Source organism: Cavia porcellus, unplaced genomic scaffold, assembly GCF_034190915.1.
Source record: "Cavia porcellus strain 051 isolate PalLab524CR breed Dunkin Hartley unplaced genomic scaffold, mCavPor4.1 scaffold_21, whole genome shotgun sequence".
NCBI lineage: Eukaryota > Metazoa > Chordata > Mammalia > Rodentia > Caviidae > Cavia > Cavia porcellus.
In genome coordinates this window covers 45,691,688-45,712,553 of record NW_026947504.1, presented here as the reverse complement: position 1 = coordinate 45,712,553, position 20,866 = coordinate 45,691,688, and the positions used below count along the sequence as shown (strand labels likewise).

The window sequence follows — 20,866 nt, the reverse complement described above, 5'->3', positions numbered from 1 at the left end:
TATTCAGAACTTGTTGCAGTCATTCTGCTTTTCAAATATTTACATTGAAATTTAATTAGGAAGAACCAGGGCTATTTTGGTTTCTTTAGCACTTCTTTGCATTGAGAGATTGCTAAATAGGCAAAGGATCTTTACCATCTTTTTAAAATATATATACAGTCATGTCATTCTTACTAGAATCTTGAGATCCAGGATACAAGGCTTTGAGTCAGTGTAAAGTTTAGAAGGAAGGAACCTGGGTGGATCTATGTGAAGGAAAAAACTTTCTAAGTTTGGTGTGGTATGAAAAGAAAAAATTCCAACAGCCAGGGTCTGAGAGGAAGAAGTGTTTCTTGCTATGTGGTCCTGCCCAGCTATGTCATGGGAGTGTTCAGTCCCTACGTCTCTGGTTGACCCACAGCTGCTGCTGATGACATAACCCTTGCTGGTTTTGCTGCATCTCAAAAAGAATGCTGGTAGTTTACAAATATTGACATGAAGTAAACACTTCATCAAAAGGGATTAGCTCAGAACCCCTTCTGGGTACCCCACTCAAAGGATGCATCATTCTCTTACATAAAATGGCATAGTATTTGCGGATAACCCAACACATCCTCCCAAATGCTGCAAATACCTCTGGATGACTTTTATTACCTAACTCTACAGAAACATTATATAAATAGGTGTTAAACTGTATTGTGAAGGGAATTATAATATGGTGAAATGTCTGCTCATGTTCAATTCAGACAAAAGTTAGGGGAATATTTTCAATCCACAGTAGATTGAGTCATCAATACAGAATCAGCAGATATTAGGTTCTACTGTATGTCCAAATGTCCTGCTTTGTTGACAAAAGATGGTCTTGACTGACTTTTTTGCCTTGACTTTGTATTTCTTTGCTCAGAGTATGTGAAATTATGTTTTAAAATGCAGCCAAGTAATTAGGTAGTGCATGCACTGATCACTCAAATAGTATATTTTTGATTAAATATAGTCCAGCAACACCAGCCTGCTTTAATTTGAGAGCTGTGAAATAACAAATTATAAACAGAGCAAAGTAGTCATTCGCTGAAAGAACACATTGAAGCGATCCGAGGAAGTCCTTTCAGTGTCCTGGACAATGGCATCCTCCTGAGTAAAACACAGGAGGTGCCCAGATTTGAGGTGACTACTGGCCAAATTGGATCTGGTGGTTCCCGTAAATAAAATTTGATGGGAACAGAGCCATGCTCATTTACTTTATTTGGCTCTTGACTAAAACAGAACTCATTTGTTTTTCAGAAAGATTTTTGAAATAAAATCCTTACTATCTGGCTCTTTTCAAAATAACACTGCCAATTCTTGACCTATTGACCTTTCTCCAAGGTCCCCTTTTGGTCTAGGATCTGTGACTGTTGTTACAGGCAACTGAGTTAGATAGAAATATTATAGGCAATGAGACAGGGCTAGGTCCTCAAAGGAGCCAGTGCAGAAGACCAGATACCTTGCAGCTGTGGGGGAAACAGACACTGCCTGCTGTGGTCCAGGCTTCCAGACAAAAGATCAGATATATGTACCTACTTTCTAAGGACTGACATTCTAAACAGGTCACTGTCACCCTGAGAAAGCCAGATGTCACTATCCCAACACCCTGAGGGAAGAGCCACTGCTCCCTGAGCGTGTCCACTTTCTACGTGACTGGCTTCCCCATTTGTTCCCGATTTAATCACTTACCTGAACAGTTAATCTTATTGGTTAATCATAGTTCTGTCCCATCTCACAAGTTCGCAGATTTTCCTTGCCTTGGACCCATCTCACCTCGTAGTTTAGAGTCTTTGGCAACCTACTGAGGACCCCTCTGTCCCTTAGACAGAAGCTTTCTCTCAATAAATATATTCTGCCCTTAACCTCCGTTGTTCATTCTTCGGTTCTAGAGAACACGAACTCGTACCAGACATAAAGTAGGTTGAGAGTGCCATTCCCCTATATCACTGTGATGTACTGGATGGCAGCCGTGAGAGACGAAGAAAGGCAAAAGGACGAGGAAATGGCAGTGTAATGTGCGGTTCTTGAAAAGGCTTGAATTTAAAAGAGGCTCTGTCCTGTTCAGATTTAATCCCTTCACAATAATCCCTGGCTCCCCATCCCTCCTGCCTTCCTGTCTTGCCTGAAGCATTCACAGCTGGAGCTGCCTAGGGACCACTTTGATTGCACATAAAAATCCTGTAGTCTTTCTTTGTGGTGCATATGCTTCACTTGCAGAAAATCTTTCAGATGTATCAGTTGGAAAAATTCCTTTCCTTCCAAAGGAATATTGTTTCCCTGGTGGAAAATAGAACCACTTCGTTTTGCCAGACCAGAAGCATTTGTGAGAATAGGCCTGCTGTCCCTGTGTGCTGCTCTGGGTCTCTAGGGGGCTTCTCCCAGAGAAGATGGATGGCATCCTGTGTGTATAGGCCCTGCATGCGGTTTCATAGTCAGATTGCAAGAATCATGCTAAAATGTCATCACTACTTAAGTGGATTCATTTGTACACTGCATGTGGCTGTAGGAATGGGACGAGGTTTACTTTAGATGAGATGTTAGAGGGCAGAATGGCTGTGCTCACTGTGTGCATGCTGTGCTTTGCAGATTTGCAAATGTAATGCAAGAGGTCTGGAATGGTTGATACATTGTGTCAACTTGAGAAGTTTAAGGAGGCTGTTCAGCAGTGTGCCAGGGTCCTCACTTTGTAAACATCCTGAGCCTGTGCTAGAAGGGGTTAGGGAGATGGTGTGAGTGTAAAGGACCAAGCCCAGGGTGGGGAGCCTGTATACAATATAAAAGAAGAAAAGAAGCTTGCTTTTTTCCCTTTTGTTCTTGCTGCTTCTGCTGTCCCCTGCCACCTTGAACTGTTACCCCTCACTGTGCCACCCTGCCTTGGAGTTAGCTGATTGTGACTGAAACCTCCACAGACTGTGACGTAAATATACTTTTCCTTCTTTAATTTGGGATGTCAGGTATTTTGTCTCAGCAATGAGAGAAAAGTAACTGAGACAAGAGCCAATGAATATTTTCATCAAGAAAATTTCAGAATAATAATTAATGATCAGTAGGTTGGTGATGTAGTTTAGTGGTAGAGTGCTTATCTAGCTTGTGCAAGGTCCTGGGATTTATCTATACCCCAAATAAGGGTGTAAGGGAGTGAGAAAAATGGTCATTATTACAGTTTCTTATTTTGCATGCTATATGGCCAGCATATTCATTGATTTCCTGCTCCCTGTGTCACTGGACAAGGTCTTAGGTGGTTCCTCAAAGAAGAGATGGGTACCTGGAACCCATGCCCCCACCACCATAGAGTTGGGTCTTCTACACTTGTCACAGAAAAATAATTTCAAGTCACATCAATGAGAGCTATAAGCAGAATAATTAGACAGAGTTGAAGAAGCACATACTTAGAGAAAACAGATGGAGGGCACTCAAGAGAGTGGGACAGTATGGTCTGTGGTTGGAGAAATGTATCTTTTGCTGGAGGCATACTTTTTTTCTTCTTCTTTTTTTTCTTTTTCTTTCTTCTTTTTTTTTTTTTTTTTTTTTTTTTTTTTGCGGGATCAAACTCATGACCTCGCACTTGCCAGGCAGGTGCTTATGCCACTGAGCTAAATCCCCAGCCCCTTGGAGGCATCCTTTAGGTAGATGGTCTAAGATGTTTTGCCTAAAACATTCTTTGAACCACTTGAACCTGTTTCTTCATCTTAAATTTGGGTTATTGTGGGCTGGAGATTTAGCTCAGCAGCATAAGCGCCTGCCTTGCAAGCAGGCAGTCATGAGTTCGATCCCCGGTACCAATAAAAAAGGAAAAAGACAAAAAATTTTAAAAAAAGTAAATTTGGGTTGTTGTTCTTTTCTTTATCAACTAAGATAATTTATGAACTTTTAGTACCTTTAAAGGATTTGAGTATGATGGGCCTGGAAGGGAAAAAGTAACCAAAGAGAGCATAATCAAGCCTAGGGAGGAAACGTATAGAGTCTAGATATGGATAATCTTGGTTACTTTGCTCATAATTTAAGACTATAGTTTTTGGGCTGGGGATTTAGTGCAGTGGCTCAAGCACTTGTAAGCGCAGGTCTTGAATTTAATGCCCAATACAAAAAAAAAAAAAAAAAGACTATAGTTTCCTATTCTCCTTTTTTTCTTTTTTCTTCCATCCTGATTCACTTATACTTAGTTATAACAGCCCCTCTGTTTATTTATACAAATACATACGTGTATATGTGTATGTTTGCATTTTATTTAAATGAGTTTAATTTTGATTTATAAATGATTTTAATTTGCAAAAATAATTCAAAGAATCCTTGTATATCTTTCATTCAGATTCCCCTAATGTTACAATGATCCCATTTGCTTTGCTTTTTTCCCCTTCCTCATTACCCCATTCTTTCCCTCTCAAACATGATGACCCTCTGATCCTAGGCTAAAAATAACATTCTCTTATCTAGCAGTAGAATTACCAATAGGAAATTAACATTGGTAGTAATACTCTAATTGATAGACTTCATGCTAATTGTTTAACACAGAGCATTATTAATACAAGAAATGTAATTTATTTTTCACTGCTTATTGTGGATTTTCTTTGTGCTTTATGGTTTTCAAAGCATAAAGCACTATTTAAAATCTCCAGGGCTGGGTGCAACGCTCAGGAATAGAGTGCTTATTTCATTATGCACAAGGCCCTGGGTTTAACCCCAGCACCATTCAAACCAAACATTTTTAAAAACCTTGCTTTCCAGGTCTACACATTGTTGTTAGTGTTGATATTTGAGGAAAGCTTTGATAATAGTGATAATAAAGATGAACAGCAGTGTGTTTTCTCCCCTAGTGTGTAAGTCAACTGTATGTCAAGTCCAGTTCCTGTTCTCCGTCTCCTTGCTTTCCTGGACTTGAGCAACCTCACAAATACGAGACCTTATATAGCTTCTTTCTACTAAATTCCTATGCTGATGATGCCTCATACCACTTCCTGGGGGGACAATAAACAGTTCGAATAATTGCACAAAACTTGTCTTTTTCTTTGTCCTCAGTCTCTCATCTCAAGGGTGGAGCTAAAGCATTTCTTTGGGAACAAGAGAAACATGACAGAACAAATTGCAATTACAGCTGTTCAGCAAAATTTCTGTGGGAACCCAAAAGGGCAACTTATACTATTAAATAGCGTACATTTAATTTGTTCTGCAGGTAGGTTTTCTTAAATTGAAATCTGAGACTTACATAACACATACTCATATCTGAGTGCAGTGTTTGAACAGCTGGTCGTTGCCCCGGTGCCTTCTTCTGTATTGTATTCTCCTCTTCTTAGACTTTCCGTTCACATTGTGGAATGAATTAAGCTGCCCTGGAAAATATAAATTGACCCTTTGAGCTTCACCCTAACATGTCTCCTTAGACATGGTGCTATTATGAGCTCTTTGCAGATGTCCAGCTTGTCTTTCCCAGATAAATCCCTGCTCTCGTTAGCATTTGTGATGGTTGAGAATACTTAGTAATGCTGTAGCTTGAGGATATCAGTCCTCACCAACAGATATGTCTGTATTATACACTTTGGCTCTCCATATCCTGGTTGCTGGGCATGCAGTGTGTAGTAAGGGAAGTCCCTTAAAAATGACTTGATCCAGGTGAGAAAGTCATAAATTGAGGCACACACTGTGTGGTTGAGAGTATCCTTCAACCTTGAAGAGTCTAAATCTTGATTTTCAGCTTCCTAAACTTGAGAAGGACAATTCACATATTAGAGTCAAGATTTGTAGTTCTGGAGGAGAGATGCTGGGCCTACTCACTGTAGAATTTAAGACGTCTCAAGACGGCCAGCACCTTCTACACTATTCTGTAAATAGCTGAGCACTTGGGATTAGGGGAAGTCTACCTTTGTATCTCTTCACCACCTGTTTTCAGACAGTAATACAGGGGAGGCAGAGTCCCATTCTCATTATTTGTTTGAGGGTGGCACACTGGAGCACATAGAATTCCATACAAGTGTTTACGTACAAGATAATCCTGATAATTAACTGAGCTTACACTTCCAGTAATAATAGAACATAAGAAATATCAAAGAAGCTTTAAAAGAGCCACACCCCAGATTTGTCTCTGAGCTTCTTTACTTTTGTATTTTCTGGCTCTCACCCAAGTGTGGGTGTTCTGTTTCTTCTCTTTCCAGATACATGAGGTACGGTTTCATACTTGTTCCATTCAAAGTTTGAACTAAAGCTTTTTTATGTTTTAGATCAAAGATTCAATAACTGTTTCTCTTTTACTAACGATACATTTGTCCATTGAATTTACAAAAGAACAAATGCAATTGGTCCCATGACATAGTCCTTTTATTCTTCATCTTAATATGTGTTCAGAGCATGAAGAGTCTAAATATGCAGAGGCATAAAAAAATGTATTCAGGAGCACAAGGACCTATCGAAATTTTGTCTATAGTATTTAAGGCTAAAGAACTAATTTCTTTTTCCTTCGATTCTTTCATTTTCCTCGTTAGTAAAGAAGGATAAAATATAGTACAACTGCTTGTTCTCTACCTAAACTTTAGACTTACTAAGATGTAAATAATTTCTAAATGCATTCTTGGGCATTAAACCCACATTCTGGCACAAGTACTATACTACTGAGCTACATCCTCAACCTGAATTGTGCCTTGATTAATAAGTCAGTTAGCTTTTTATGTCCTGATTCAGAAACTTGGTTACAAGGCATGTGGGGAGCTTGGCAGAATATCACAAGGAAAGAGAAATAAACCGGGGATTCATGGAACTCGAGTTCTAATTACAAATTGCAAAAAGGCATAACAAAGAAGAAGATCCTGTGACAGACGGTTAGTCAAGTTTGCATACTTCAAAAAAATGTCCGAAGCAATTAACTTTTTAAAACTAAAAGTTTTATTAGGCTCGCAGTTGTAGAGGTTCACACCCAAGATTGGGCAGCCCCATTCAGGAAAGGACAGTATAATGAAAGCACACAGCTGCATCATGAGCAAGAGCACGGAAAGAAAAAGAAAGACTGGGACCCTACAATCCCCTTCTAGGGCATCCCTCCAGTGACCAGGGCCCCCCAAAATCTCCACTTCCCAGACACTTCGTAACCTCGCATTAGTGCCACTCTGTGGACCAAAGCTTTTAATTATAATGAACCCTTGCGGGCGCTCACATTAAACAATGGAATGGAATTCAACCATAGCAAATGACATGCAGTTAGGGAAGAGGAAATGCCAGAGTTGCCCCACTTTGTGCTGTGCTTAAAGCACATTGTAGGAGATGGAGGACCCTACAGTGGGGTCTTTAGGTATGGTAGGAGTTAAGGTGTAGTATGGGGGCTCCAGCCAAGCTCCTGAGGATTTAGAGTAGAAAGCGACCTTGGAAGGGCACAGGAATGTCCCAAAGCCTTGGAGCCCTTCATCACAGAGAACTGAGACAATCAGAGTTCTATCCAAAGTACTCAGTGTGGGGGCATGCAGAGCACATCTGTTATCTGACTTCTTCAAGCAAGTTTCTATAACCCTCCCCTCCCCACATCCTCTAGAGGAGATAGGGTTGTCAAGAGTGCCAAGTTTGTTTCTGCTGGCTCAGGAGTTGAGGAGGCAAGCCTGAGAGGTGGACCTTTAATACCTAGAACATGGAATGCAAGGTCTTCTAAGAAGAGTAGCAAAAACCCAGGGCCAAGATGAAATATAGGAAATGGGGTGGTATATAAGGTTTTGTTAGGTTTTCTGGTGCAACAGAAAAAAGAAGCAAAAGAGGCCTTTATTGAGGATGTGGAGAGAGCTCACAGCTCATGAAGTTGGGCTCCTCCTCTGGCTAGAGACAGAGGGCAGGAGGTTATATGGTCTCTGGCCCCAGGTGAGCTTGTGGCGTGCATTGATGAGCATGAGGAACTGATTGGAATTTTCTTTATTGAAAAGGAAAGAAGAAGTTGTAACGAGGGCTGAGGGGGAAAAGGAGGAGGAAGTGGTCCTCAGAGAAATAAACTGTGGGTTTTTTTTTTTAACTTCTACTATGTTAAACCACCATCACAATATTCAGTAGTTTACAGTAGGGCAGAAACCTTTCAGTTTTATCAAACATAATTACTATCTACCAATGAGATAAATGCGCTGTGTTTTGATCTTCCTTACATGTTATCTGACTACAGGAAAAAAATCTGGAATGGTTTGACCCAAGCTCAAACTCAGGCTTCACATTCACTTGAGATAGTGGGCAAATTACTTAACTTCCTTGTAGCTCAGTTTCATCCTCTTCAAGGTGAGGACACTCTGAGAAAGTATGAATAGATCTGGGTCTTTTCTCTTCGGAAAGGATCACAGATGAAAATAGTAAACCAAGTGCGCTTTCTGACTGTTTAGCTCCTCACACCATGTTTATGTGACAGTGTGTATAATTATTAATGTTGGATTTCTAGTCTTCACACAAGTAGTGTCTAATATATCATCTGTGCCATAAACGTGTATCAGTCTTTTTTTTAAGTGACCCAGGCTTCTTTCTGGACGCCAGAATACAAGCCTAAAGCACAATCACATGTAATAGCTTTGAAACATTAATTGAACAAATTAATGAAAACACAGAGATTAAACTGCAATGTCCCAAAACAATGAAAGCATCACTGGATGTCCATTGTTATTGGCGGAAAGTTCCACCCTTTTAGCTCTTCTTCTGTTTCTTTGATTTCCAAAAGCTATATTAAAAACTAATTTGAGCCACGCACCAAAAATCTTGCACACCTCACCTCGCCTCACCCTTCCCTCGCCCTAGAGCTGCCCTGGAACGCTGCCACTGAGCCTCTGCATGTGTACTTGGTGTGTGGCTGTGATATGCTGCCTTCTGTCCCATTAACCTCTATTTTATCTGTCAAGAGTAGTTTTCCCCATTGTTGAAAGCAGCAATTTACCAACCAAGTGAGCTTGGAGTCCTGTTTGATGGAGCATTACAGAAAAAAGGGAAAGTTTAAACAGATTTGCCTCTCTAATTTCCTGAAAGGATCACAGACAAAACTTGCCCTCTAGTAAAATGCTTTCTGTTTCCATTATAATAACAACCATTTATCACCATGGCAGGGGAACAGGAGGGCCCCATATTTGTATTTCTCAGTTTCACCTAGTGCCATTACAGTTCATGCAATATCATGCTATTTTAAACATATAAATTTAAAATATCTTTTTTCCTAATACCCTAAAGTATTCAGAAAGGATTTTTTTCTAAGACTGTAAAACATAGTATTAATTGTTGGTGATTGAACATACAGGTTTTAACAATGCTCAGAAAAAAATCTATAATCTTTTTCCTTTGAAGGAGTTCAAAGTACAATATCAGTCTATGGCTGTTAGACCCAGTTATTCACAGACTTCCAGATGATTGATTTTTTAAGTTTACTGTATCTTGGGGGAAAAAACTCCCTTATCTCTGTTTTATTTCATACAACTGAATTTCTGTCAAATGTGTCAATATACAAAACGTGATGTAGAGAGATGCGACTGATTGGAGTAGTACTCCCTAGAAAAGGAGCTTCCTGAAACCAAAGACTTGGGATGACTCACTGCCTTGCCCTTATAACATCCCAAAATGGGTAACAGGTGTTTAAGTTCGCCTTTGTTGTATACCTCATATTTCTGTCCAGCAAGGCAATGAAAATTCCAAAGAAGAAATTTTCAGAATTCAAGCTCCCCAACTCTGGACGTGGTTGCGCCCTGTGTGGTGAAGGGTTAAGCACCAAGCAGTGCTGTGAGGCCTTCCCTTCCCTTGCTGCACACCCCAAAGGGCTCCCACCATGACTTGAGCCAACTCGACCTGAGTCTGTCCACATTCTCTGTTAGATTCCCCGTCCCCTTAGTTCACACTCTTCCACATTCATACTGGGCTTGCTCCCGTTCATCTGCCAGATCTCAGCTTCAGTTTTATTTCTAATTTAAGGCGTTTCTTCACTGATTTGAGCACACTGTATAGATTACCTAGGATTTGCTGCCTTAGCATCTTGAGTGTTTTCTTGAAAGCTTATATCAAAATTATCACTCTATTATCATCTGAGATTGTTTATTACCTAGTCCCTTGACTGGACTATAAGCTCTTTGACAGTAGTGTTTGTATCCATCGTATTCCCAAACAAGACCCCAGCATTCAGTAATTCCTAGTTGAAGCAATTGCTCAATAAATACTTCTTGAATCAATGAATGGTTTAGGGACACAAAAGGAAGATAGGAGAAGAGGAGAGAGGGATGGCTAGATGACTTGGTTAGCATTTCTTCAAATTTGCCCAAATTTTGTTGGCATTTCTTGCTCTTAGTAGACTAATCTTGACCAGTTTTTGCTTCTCCAAATGTGTGACTCTGTATCTTGTATACTTTTGTATATTTTTTGAAGCTAGTTTGATGGAATGGCTATATTTCTGTCATTTTTAAAGAAAACTAGAACAAATCCACATTAAGTCACTTTTGATCATTATTTATGTTATGAATTATCTAATAAATGAAAGTCTTTATTTCTATAATGCAGGAATACTTTTAAGTCACCTTGAATACTAATTGCTCATTTTGGCCCTTAATTGGTTCCTGAATTTTAACCACAAAATGAGTAAATCATACATATGAACTCAAATATATGTGTAGCAGGAGCCATGTTTTCTTACCTCCTTAAATATTTTATTAATCTTTATTTAGCTTTCATCTAGCTTTGCTCTATTAAATCATCTGTGTAATGAGTTAATCATGTATTTTATGATATACACAAGGATGCATCCAGGCTGGACACAATGGTGCACACCTATAATCTCATCTGTTGTTTGAAAGGCAGAGGTAGAAAGATTGCAAATTCCAGGCCAGCCTGGCTAACTGCACAAGACCCTATCTAAAAGTTAAAAGGGCTCAGTGTACACCGTGTGCAGTCCTCTCACCTAAAAGTATAAATAAAAAAAATCCAGAAACTTAATAATGATTAGAAACTCCAGTTACCTTCTTAACAGGAGAGGGAATTAAATCTGCCCACAGGAAGGTGCGAACGCAGCGAGTGAATAGGGCTGCCCTTGCTGAAGGCCCTGCCCTGGCCATGGGTCACCAGGAGCCACCAAGGCTTGGATGGACATGAGGAGAGTCGGGTTAAGAGAGAAACCTGAAAAAATCATTTGATTAAAGCAGTGAAGGCTTTATTTACCCACTGCTATCTTAGATCCGGTTCCCTGGAATCATCCTCTGCAATGAAGATTCATGTTCAAGCTATCGAGGAAATGTGTCAAAGAGAAAGCAAAAAGGAAGTGGGAAAGCACAGTGGGTGGCTTAGTTACTTTTTACTCATAGCTGAGACAAAATACCTGGTGTCCAAAATTGGGAAAGGAAAGGTTTATTTCTTACAGTTTTTGTAGGTTTTAGTCCATTCTCAGTTGGCTCCAAGACAGGGTGGCATGGCAGGCCGCAGTTCATAGTAGCTGCAAACAGCAAGGCAGGAACCAGAGAGAGAGAGAGAGAGAGAGAGAGAGAGAGAGAGAGAGAGACCTTCTTCCTGCCATTACATCACATCCTAGCTCCATCCCTAGACCACACCCCCAATCCAAGTGGTAGACAATAAACCAACCACAAATGCATAATGCAAAGGCATGAGGCTGACATAAACCATGACATTACTGACATAAACCATGACATTCAACCCCTGGCCCACAGGACTCATGCATATCCTTTATATAAAAGATGTTTAGTCCATCTCTAAGAGTTGTCAAAGTCCTAACATTTTTACCATTGCTGAGAAGTCCAAGTCTCAAGTCTATTCTTATATCTATGGCAAACTCTTAACTGTAAACCCCTGTACAAATGAAACAAGGTTAAACACTTTTGAAACTCAAAGGCACAAGATAAACATTACCATTCCAAAAGTTACAAACAGGGGAATATAAAGCATTGGAAACAAAGCAAGTCCAGCATCCAGCAGGGCGAACATTAAGTCCTAGAGTTTTATGCTCGGCATTTGAAGCAATCTGGTTGCAAACTCCAAAAGGCTTGGGTGATTTCACCCCCAAGGCTCTTTCGGGAATTTTAACTCCTGAAGCTTCTCTCTTAAACCCTCTCTGCTCGCTTTTTGCAGCTTTTCTTGGATGATTCATGTTTTTGGCTTTTTCAAACTTTTGGGATCTCCATTGCATCTTTGGCTTCACCCTTACATCTTTACATATTGCCCTCTCAGGGGCACACTGCTTGGCCTCCCAGGCCCTTTGCAATTGAGGTGGAAGCCTTCTTACCCTCAGAATTTGTGCATTTTTTTTGCACCCAAAATCAGTGCCATGTGGATGCTGCCAAGGTTTGCTGCCAGCTGGAACAGTAGCCAGGCTTTTCTCTCTCTTGACTATAGGAGTCAAGTGCCTGGATTGCTGGGCTCTGTGAACCTGATTGTGAAGAAAAGCTTTTCTATGTTGCTGCCATTCTGGAACCTCATGTGGCTGCTGCAGTTCTGGAACCTCATGTTGCCTCTGTCGCCATTCTGGAACATGGTGCTCTGCAGCTTTCTCCTCTGAGCAAATTCTTTCACTTTTACAGTTTTGCAAAGGGTAGAGACCCGCTGCTTTCTGGGATGCCCTGTGACCATCTTTTTTATCTCTCTGTTTCTTCTCAGGAATCAAAGTCTCAACTCTGTCTTTATAGTCCACAGCTTTACTGGAGTTTTCCTTCTGGCCAAACTCACAGCCTTGCAAATTATCCTGCTGGGCTCCTTGCTCTTAATTTGCAACATAAAGCTGTCTAAAAGCCGCCAACAATAGCCATACCGCAGCCTCAACATTCTACTGGCCTTGAAATTTTTTTTGCTAGATTAATCAGTCCATTGCCCTTAATCTCCGTCTCAGGCAAAGTCTCTGGGCAGGAGCAAAATGCAGACAAACTTTTTGCCAAGTCATAACACACATCTTGGGGAGTCCAACAACCAGTGCAGTCCTTCTTCACAGCAGAAACCTCCCAAGCCTGATCTTAAGCATCAGGCTTTCTATCAGCCTTCTGCTCTCCTGATTCTCTGACGAGAATCTCTACAGAATAGCCTAAGCTGCTCCAGCTCTATGCATCCAGGCAACATGTCCAAACTTTTCCAAACTCTTGCCACAAGCCATTTTCAAAGCCTCTCAAAACACATGGTCAGGTAAGTCACAGCAAATTACCCCACTCTTGGTACCAAATTCTGTCTTAGTTACTTTTTACTCGTCACTGAGACAAAATACCTGATGCCCAAAGTTTGGAGAAGAAAGGTTTATTTCTTACAGTTTTGTAGGTTTTAGTCCATTCTCAGTTGGCTCCAAGACAGGGTGGCATGGCTGGGGCGCAGTTTATGGTGGCTGCAAACAGCAAGGCAGAAACCAGCAAGAGAGAGAGAGAGAGACACCTTCTTCCTGCCATTACGTCACATCCTGGCTCCATCCCTAGGCCAGTGTAGTACTCACACCCCCAATCCATGTGCTAGACATTAAACTAATCACAAATGCATAATGCAAATGCATGAGGCTTGGGGGCCACTGACATATAAAACATGACAGTGGGGTGAAGACTGACTTGAGCACACTTTGAGGGAGGTGCCAGCCTGAACCTGCAGGTACCCTAGGACATTCCTTACATGGCAGAATCTGTCCTACTTAGCAGCAGTGAGCCCCTAGGAACTCACTCCCAACAGAATCTCGAAACCACACTGGCTACAGGTCGTGCACTTCAGCTGTCAGGGTGTGGCAAAATTGCTTCCATTTGCTCAGGGGGTCCTCTGAAGGGCTGGCAAGAAACAGCTGTTGGGAGTAAATTTCGAACAGAAGCTGAGGAATAAGAACCCAGGACCAGCAAAGGGACCCAGAAGAATTGAGTAGAGCACATGTACCATTAGTAACAGTTCTCCTAGTTAATACTCTCTGAAGTTTAGACTTCTGTTTTATTAACTTATGTGAAAAAGAATCCTCTCTTTGATCCTCTGGTAGTTAACTCCATAGCAGCTGCCTTTTTCATCTTTATTATATATAGTTAGTGTCACATTTAATATTCTCAAATAAATATCCTCACCAGCTACGTTTGCTTGAGAAAGGCCTCAGTAATTAATAAAGAATTACGAACTCTACTTTTCGTGTTACATTGTGAAACTGCATGTAGGTCAATACCTTGTTAATGATGAGCAATGGATTGTATTCCGTGCTGTGAGCCCTCTGCGGAACAGATAGACCACATATTTTGCTGACTCTTTGGAAGGTTCTAAACCATTGGTCATCTCTTAGCTGCCTTAAATTCATTCTCCCTCCTAGATTTATTTGATCTAGTCAAACAATAATTCAAAATGGAGATGGCTCCCCAGCCTCACAGCCACATTAGCCTATGGTTGTCAGCAAATGTGGTCCATGAAGGGGGACTCTTTTACCCTTGAAAAATGCTTATCCTGTCTATCAGTAGTAATGGAGGTCATTGTGCCCATGAGACCTATTCCAAGGTGGAGATATGACCCTTCAGAATCCATTAACCTGTCATATTTAACACACACTGTAGGGGGCTGGAAATGCACACTTGGTTTGGGAACTTCTCTAACAAAGCTCAGTGCCAAAAAGAGACTGGAGTTACTTTTAAAATAAAATCCAAGATTTACTGTATTTTTCAGGGATCAGCTGTCTGCCTGCTTTGCTGCTTTTCTTTCTGTTTTGTTTTGGTAAACTTTACCTTTCAGTCAATAATTATTTACTGAGTACCTACAGTGAGCAAGTACTATGTCAAAGCATAGTAGAGAATAAAATGTGCAGAAGTTTCCTTTTCTGGAAGCTTTCATTCTTAACCTGGAAACTGAAATTAAACACACACACAAATTTGCAGTCCATGGAAAATACTTCGAAGGCAGTAAAGTGAGAGGAGAGAACGGAGTGACTCTGAACAGGTGGATGTGGGAAGTATCTTTACAGAGATGCCATTTGAGAAACAGAAAATTCTCTATTGATCTGGAGGTGGAGTTTTCTGGGTAGAAAGAATATTGAATGTGGAGCTTTTGGTCCAGCAGTGAGGCTAATACACTGCAGAAAAGCTGGCCAGAGGAAAGGCAATGGGGAGGGTGGTCATGAGATCTGAAAGGGTGACAGATACCAGTTCATTGAAGGTCTCAGAAGCCACAGCAAGGAGACAGATCTTGGAGAATTCAGTGGAGGGCAGTAAGTAAAAGGGTGACTTGATCTGTTTTACTTTTTAAAACACAGCTGCCTGCTTTGCTGTTGTTGATATAAGGAGAGGCTGGGAAGACAGGAAGCAAAGGTATCAGGAGATGGCCTGGGGCTGCTTCAGGCCTTGGAGGAGGTGCAGTGACAGGACTGAGCTGGGAAGGGAGAGGGCAAAATTCTTGCTCCTCATGGTAAATCCTTGGGCAGATTACTGAACTTTTCTCAGCCTCCCTTTTAGTGTCTAAAAGTTGATGATGATGTTCACCTAACACATCATGTTCTTATGAGGATTTGCATTAATATGTACTGCAAGGAGAACTCATAATAATTTTGTGCAACTAATAATAAGTGCGTGTTTACTATTTTCTATTGTTATTGGATATAGAAGGGAGAAATCAATGATGACACCTAATTAGAGGGCTGAGCAATATTGCTTGTTATCTGTGTACAGAGACAGTGTTCTAGGAGACTTTCAATATATTAAATCTCTTGCTCTAACTTCGCTGCTGTTGACAGATGGTGGCCACAAGCCAGTGAATTACATACCTGTATCTCGCTTCGCCTGTGTGCTCAAACGCAGAGCAAGTCCTGACTACATCTCCTGCCAACTTCTAGTAAAGAGACTAAGCAGTGTTGCACAAAAAACTAAGCCATTTTTAAAAATTATTTTTAAATAGAGAATTTACTATGTTTTCTACAGATAAATAACAAAAGTGACTGACCTGTAAAAAGAGAGCATGGTTTCCAATCTACATAGTTTTATGTGCTCCATGACTGAGAAGTCTCTGTTCTGTTGTGTGTGTTAACTGTAAGGTATTGCCAAGCACAGAAGAGGGCAATGGTTGCTGTGGCACATTGTCTGATAAGATGGTAAGAAGGTGCAAAGCAGTATTAGAAGGAATGTAGCTCGGGGTAGGTTCTTGCCTGTGATCCTTAGCATTCAAGGACAGAAAGGAAGAGGCGGGGTAAAAAGACAAGGCAAAGGAAAAAAGGCTTCAAATTGACAGTGCTAATGTCAACGAGGGAGTAGAAAGGAGAAGTTCCAATAAACGGTATAGCAGACTTTTTTACTGCTCACACAAAAGAATTAACTTGTACATCATTTTTTAAAAAAAAGTTTATGAATGCAGAAACCCATTCCATTAATTCAGATAGGATGCTTTATGGGATGTTTGGGCTCACTGACTTCTGACACTTTAGAATCTGGAACCCAGGCTTCAATCCTGCCTGAGTTGATTGATAATTATAAGCATATGATTTTGGCTAAACCACCAACCTCTATAGATTTCAGGATCTTTATCAGAGCATCCCAAGAATCAGCAAAGGCAATATAAAAAAGTCCATTCTTTTGTATTGTGGGTATGTTATTAATCACCCAACTCTAAGCAGTTAGGGTTCATTTGGGCCCTAGTCAGTGTGCTTTTATTTAAATGCCTCTTAAAGATAGATGTCAGTGCCAGGAGAATCTGGGAGTTCTTCTTCCTCAGTTCAGACTGTAGAGCGTGAGTCATCTGACAATTCAAGTCAATTGCAGTATTCACTCTGCTATCCTTGAAATGAGTCTCATTATTTTTCAAAAAGATCTCTGCTTTCCAGTGGCCCTTTTGTAAAAAAAAATTACATATATTTTGAATTTTCTCCTAAAATTCCTTGTCATGCATATGAATTTGGGATGGAGGAGCTAAAATTAGAATTAGCGTCCTCCTGTTTCCTGGTTGTGGCTATTCCTGTTTTCCTTTAGCCACTGTGGACATGAGCAGGAAGGAATAGGCCTTTACAGAGAGGATAAGCTCCTGTAGAAGATAGAGAGCACTTTTGATTGGTGTGCACCATCGATTTGACATCTTTCTGAAGTGCACACGAATTTCCTTGCTTCCTTCACTCTGCAGAGTACTGTCAGCACATGACTGACCGTGCCTTCTGAGTAGGGGCACCACGCTCGCAATGGGTATTTCAGACCGCACATCCTGAGGAAGTAACGGTGTCCTGCACTTTATGCTCATCAGTTTTGCCTTCTCTCCCTCCCTTTGCCCTAGGGAAGTGTGAAATCGGCTGGGCCTACTACTGCACGGGCGCAGGGGCTGCCGCCGCCATGCTGCTGTGCACCTGGCTGGCTTGCTTCTCCGGCAAGAAGCAGAAGCACTACCCCTACTGATGGAGCCCGGCAGCCAACAGAGGAGGCGGCCCAGGGGCTGGAAGGGGCCGAGCATCCTTCAGAAGGTGGAATAGTGGTTCTCATCCAACGCCATGCTAAGGAAGCGAAACCTAATGGAATCAGGAGCAATACATAGGAAGGAAAGGTTGTAGAAGATGTGTGGGGAAATACGGAGCGAATGGAATGATGGAGAGAAGTGGACCAAAGGTTAGAAATGTTGCAGAGTGTTGGGTAATTCTATTCCACAAATTATTGTTAATGTATATCACACACACGCACACACACACACACACACACACACACACACAGCAGATCTATATATGCAAACAAGGATTTTTGTCTTTGTTATGTTTTGTTTGTTAAAGGTGAAGATGTGGGAGACTCAAAAGGGCTAGTAGAAACAATATCAAATGGGAAGCAGGGTACCCCGCAGGCGTTCCCTGTAGGTGATGACACACCAGAAAGCACACGCGTACACGCACACATGCACATCCATACACACGCTCCTCCCTCACCCCTAGATCATCACACAGACTTCAAGGGAAGGTTACCAGTGCATCATTCCTCCATTTTTTTAAAAAGTATTGATTGAAAATATAGTATTACCACTTTATAAAGCAAACACTAAACCTAAGAAATGGACCAATAAGCCACTCTGTCAGTATTTGTGTATCCTGGATAAACTTCATACCCTCATCATATTCTCAGTGTTTATACAGACGCTTAGATTTAAGCCTTCATATTTCAATATTATTCAAAGATATGCAATATTTCTCTAGAAGCTTCTGCTATGATATGCTTATGAAAGAAAGGGGCAGCTTTCTGTCCACTGGAGGAGAGAATTCGATTGAAGATACGAGAAAAAGGAGAGTCATTTTCCAGTCATTAGATCTTGGTTTCTTTTGTCCATTATTGTAATGTGCTATACCACATGTATTTCAATATTCATTTTGTAAAAATTATAAAGTGCTATTTTGTTTGTATTTGAAAAACTCTGTGAATAAATTCTCTCTTTGATCAATAGCTCAATGAGTCATAGAGTGTTAATTCATATACCAGGGTTTTTTTCCTTTAATATCTTAAATATAGCCTTTCAACTATGACAGTCCTGATAATCTTCCTTTTGTCTTTAAGGGCTTCTCATTAAAGCATTTGGTAATTATCCAATTAAGTATTGTTCTAAGCATTCAGTGCTTTAAAGATAAGTTTTTTTTTTCTTTCAGCTTAAATTCTTTGTGGTTAGAATTGTAACTTTCTTTCATTGGATTTTGATCATGTCCCAATTCTTATATGAGAATTTCAAGTCTGTTTTGTATTAAGGTTGAGACTATAGGCAATGTTCAGGCGTGGGTTAGGGCAGTAAGAATCAGATCACAATTTGGGAGGTGCCTGAGCTGAGAATCTCCAAGACGGTCAGAGGGTTGTCACATGGTGAAGGTGATTTGCTGCCCCTACACTTTTTTTGAGGTTCTGGAGGCCATTTTACACTCCTATGATTTAAGGGTTGTTGCAGTTTAAGAAAGCTGATGCCCATTCTGCCCTGCGAAGATGGTGTAGACCTTTCATGACCCCTCACCCCTCCACAGTAATCAGCTCTTCCAGGAGCAGAAATTGCATACCAGATAATGAGTATATTCTTTATTAAGCAAGTTTGAGTTATTATAACAAATCCTAAAATTTCAATTTGAATTAATTTGTGAATTACCTACTTTTCATATGCAGAAATTAAACCTTCCAGTTACTTATACGTGAAACTGTATTTTCTACACTGTCCATACATATTTATTGATTTAACTTGAATATCTGAATACCACACTTGCTTCCTGTCTTTTAATCTTTCCAACGTGAGATCCATGCTGCCTTAGGAAGAAGAGTACAAAACTGTGGCCAAGAAAATTCTGGATTTTCTGAGGCTCTGTTGGGATGGAGAACATCATTATGCTCTCAAATGCTTACTTCCTAGCATGCTGAATGTCATTTGATTGTGTCTTATTGTCTGCTGAACAAGGACCTTTCAACCATGGTTTCCAGCAGAGAAGAGACGATTGCACTTTGCGTCCTCAATTCGCCTATCATTTTCATGAATTGATGGTGCTCTTCAGATCTTTTTAACTTCACCCTCCTGTCAGAATACTAGTATAACTTCTTAGCTCCCATTATCAAGCTGATCTTCTCCAGGGAATCCATTAAGGTTTAATACCCAGGGCAAATACAATGGTAGTGCTATCATCTTCATGTCCATGTGACTGGACATCAGCGAAGCTGCCTAGAATAAAAAGCTGATCATCCCTACATGATGAAGCAGGTGACAAACCTTTGCATATAAGTCCTGGCTAGTCACATGTTTTCATCTGTTATTTTTTCATGAGGAGCATTGAATTTAAGAGTTACGTATGCTGCTTTTCAAATGAAAAATCAAGATTCTATAAAATAATACCAGTAAGAATCTGAAAAGCCTGTATAAATGATCCTTAACTTAGAATGGGTTTACATTCAATAAATCATTGATAAATTGAAAATATTGTAAGTCAAAAATGTATTTAACTCACCAAATCTACCAAGCATTATAGCTTAGCCACACAGCAGAGTTTCAGTTGTTCGCCAAAGCGATTTCAAGGCTGACTGGAAACTAGAACTAGCCACCTCTGCCCAGCCTCCTCAGAGAACAGCACACATATTTCTATCCCGGGAGGGGGGGCATCAAAATGAAAAGTACAGTTTCTACTGAGTGTATACGGGTTTTACACAATTGTAAAGCTGAAAACTCATGGGGCAAACTTTAAAATTAGAGATTATCATTCAGTCCTTATTTATGCATATTTAAGATAGGAGAGAATGCTCAATGTTTATAACTTCAAAAGGCTTTCATAGCTTGTACATGCCTGAGAGGGAAGTTGACCTTGTTCTTAAGAAAAGAAAATGACACTCAAGTTAATTGATGACATTTAGTTGATTTCCAGTTTTCAGAAAGTCACTTATGTACTTGAGTATAAGTGCTGAGCAACAATCATAAAACTGTATCAGAAACATCGGTCATTACCATATCCTATGATATGAATTGGCTCTCAAAGACATGGAGGACGTTCCTTCCAAGTAGAGAGTCTTGCAAGACAAATTAAAAAGATGTAAAGAAAGCTGGTAAAATACCATCCTTTGCTCTTCGAAAGTCAACATTAAGAAAAAAGAAAATCAAAGACTAGAAAAAGTTACATGTCTGACAAAGGGAAGCAGAGAAAAGGGATTGATTCTGCATTTTTATTAATAACAAAAATAAAATCATAAATTTTTTGCAATCCTGGGTGAATGGGGAAAATTCGTTAGGACAGCTCGTATTCATAGGTTCTTCTTTGACTCAGGCTTTCTTCTGAAAGTGGGCCATCTCCAGACAGCCTGCCTGGAGAGAAGCCACTATATTATTACAGCACATACCAGCAAGCCATGTAGCCTGGAAGAACTCACCTGCCACCTGGAGAGCAACTTGGGTGCTGAGGATCATGTTCCCCAGAGTTAGTTTCCCAGAACACGGCAAGAGGAGTCCATGAACTTGGCCATTGCATTGGCACAGTCGTGAGGGGGAACAAGAAAATAACTGATTT

General features: G+C 40.5%; 1 protein-coding gene across 3 annotated transcripts in view; it reads left to right on the top strand.

The window, feature by feature from the left end:
- Lhfpl6 (LHFPL tetraspan subfamily member 6) overlaps window positions 1-18,293 on the top strand; it is a 231,935-nt gene extending 213,642 nt beyond the window's left edge. For all 3 annotated transcript variants that reach the window (XM_063232660.1, XM_003477437.5, XM_013141245.3), the window contains exon 4: window positions 17,152-18,293. In XM_063232660.1, coding sequence (XP_063088730.1) covers window positions 17,152-17,270 — 119 coding nt within the window. In that variant the 3' untranslated portion in view covers window positions 17,271-18,293. The remainder of the gene's footprint in view (window positions 1-17,151) is intronic.
- The last annotated feature ends 2,573 nt before the right edge of the window (window positions 18,294-20,866 follow it).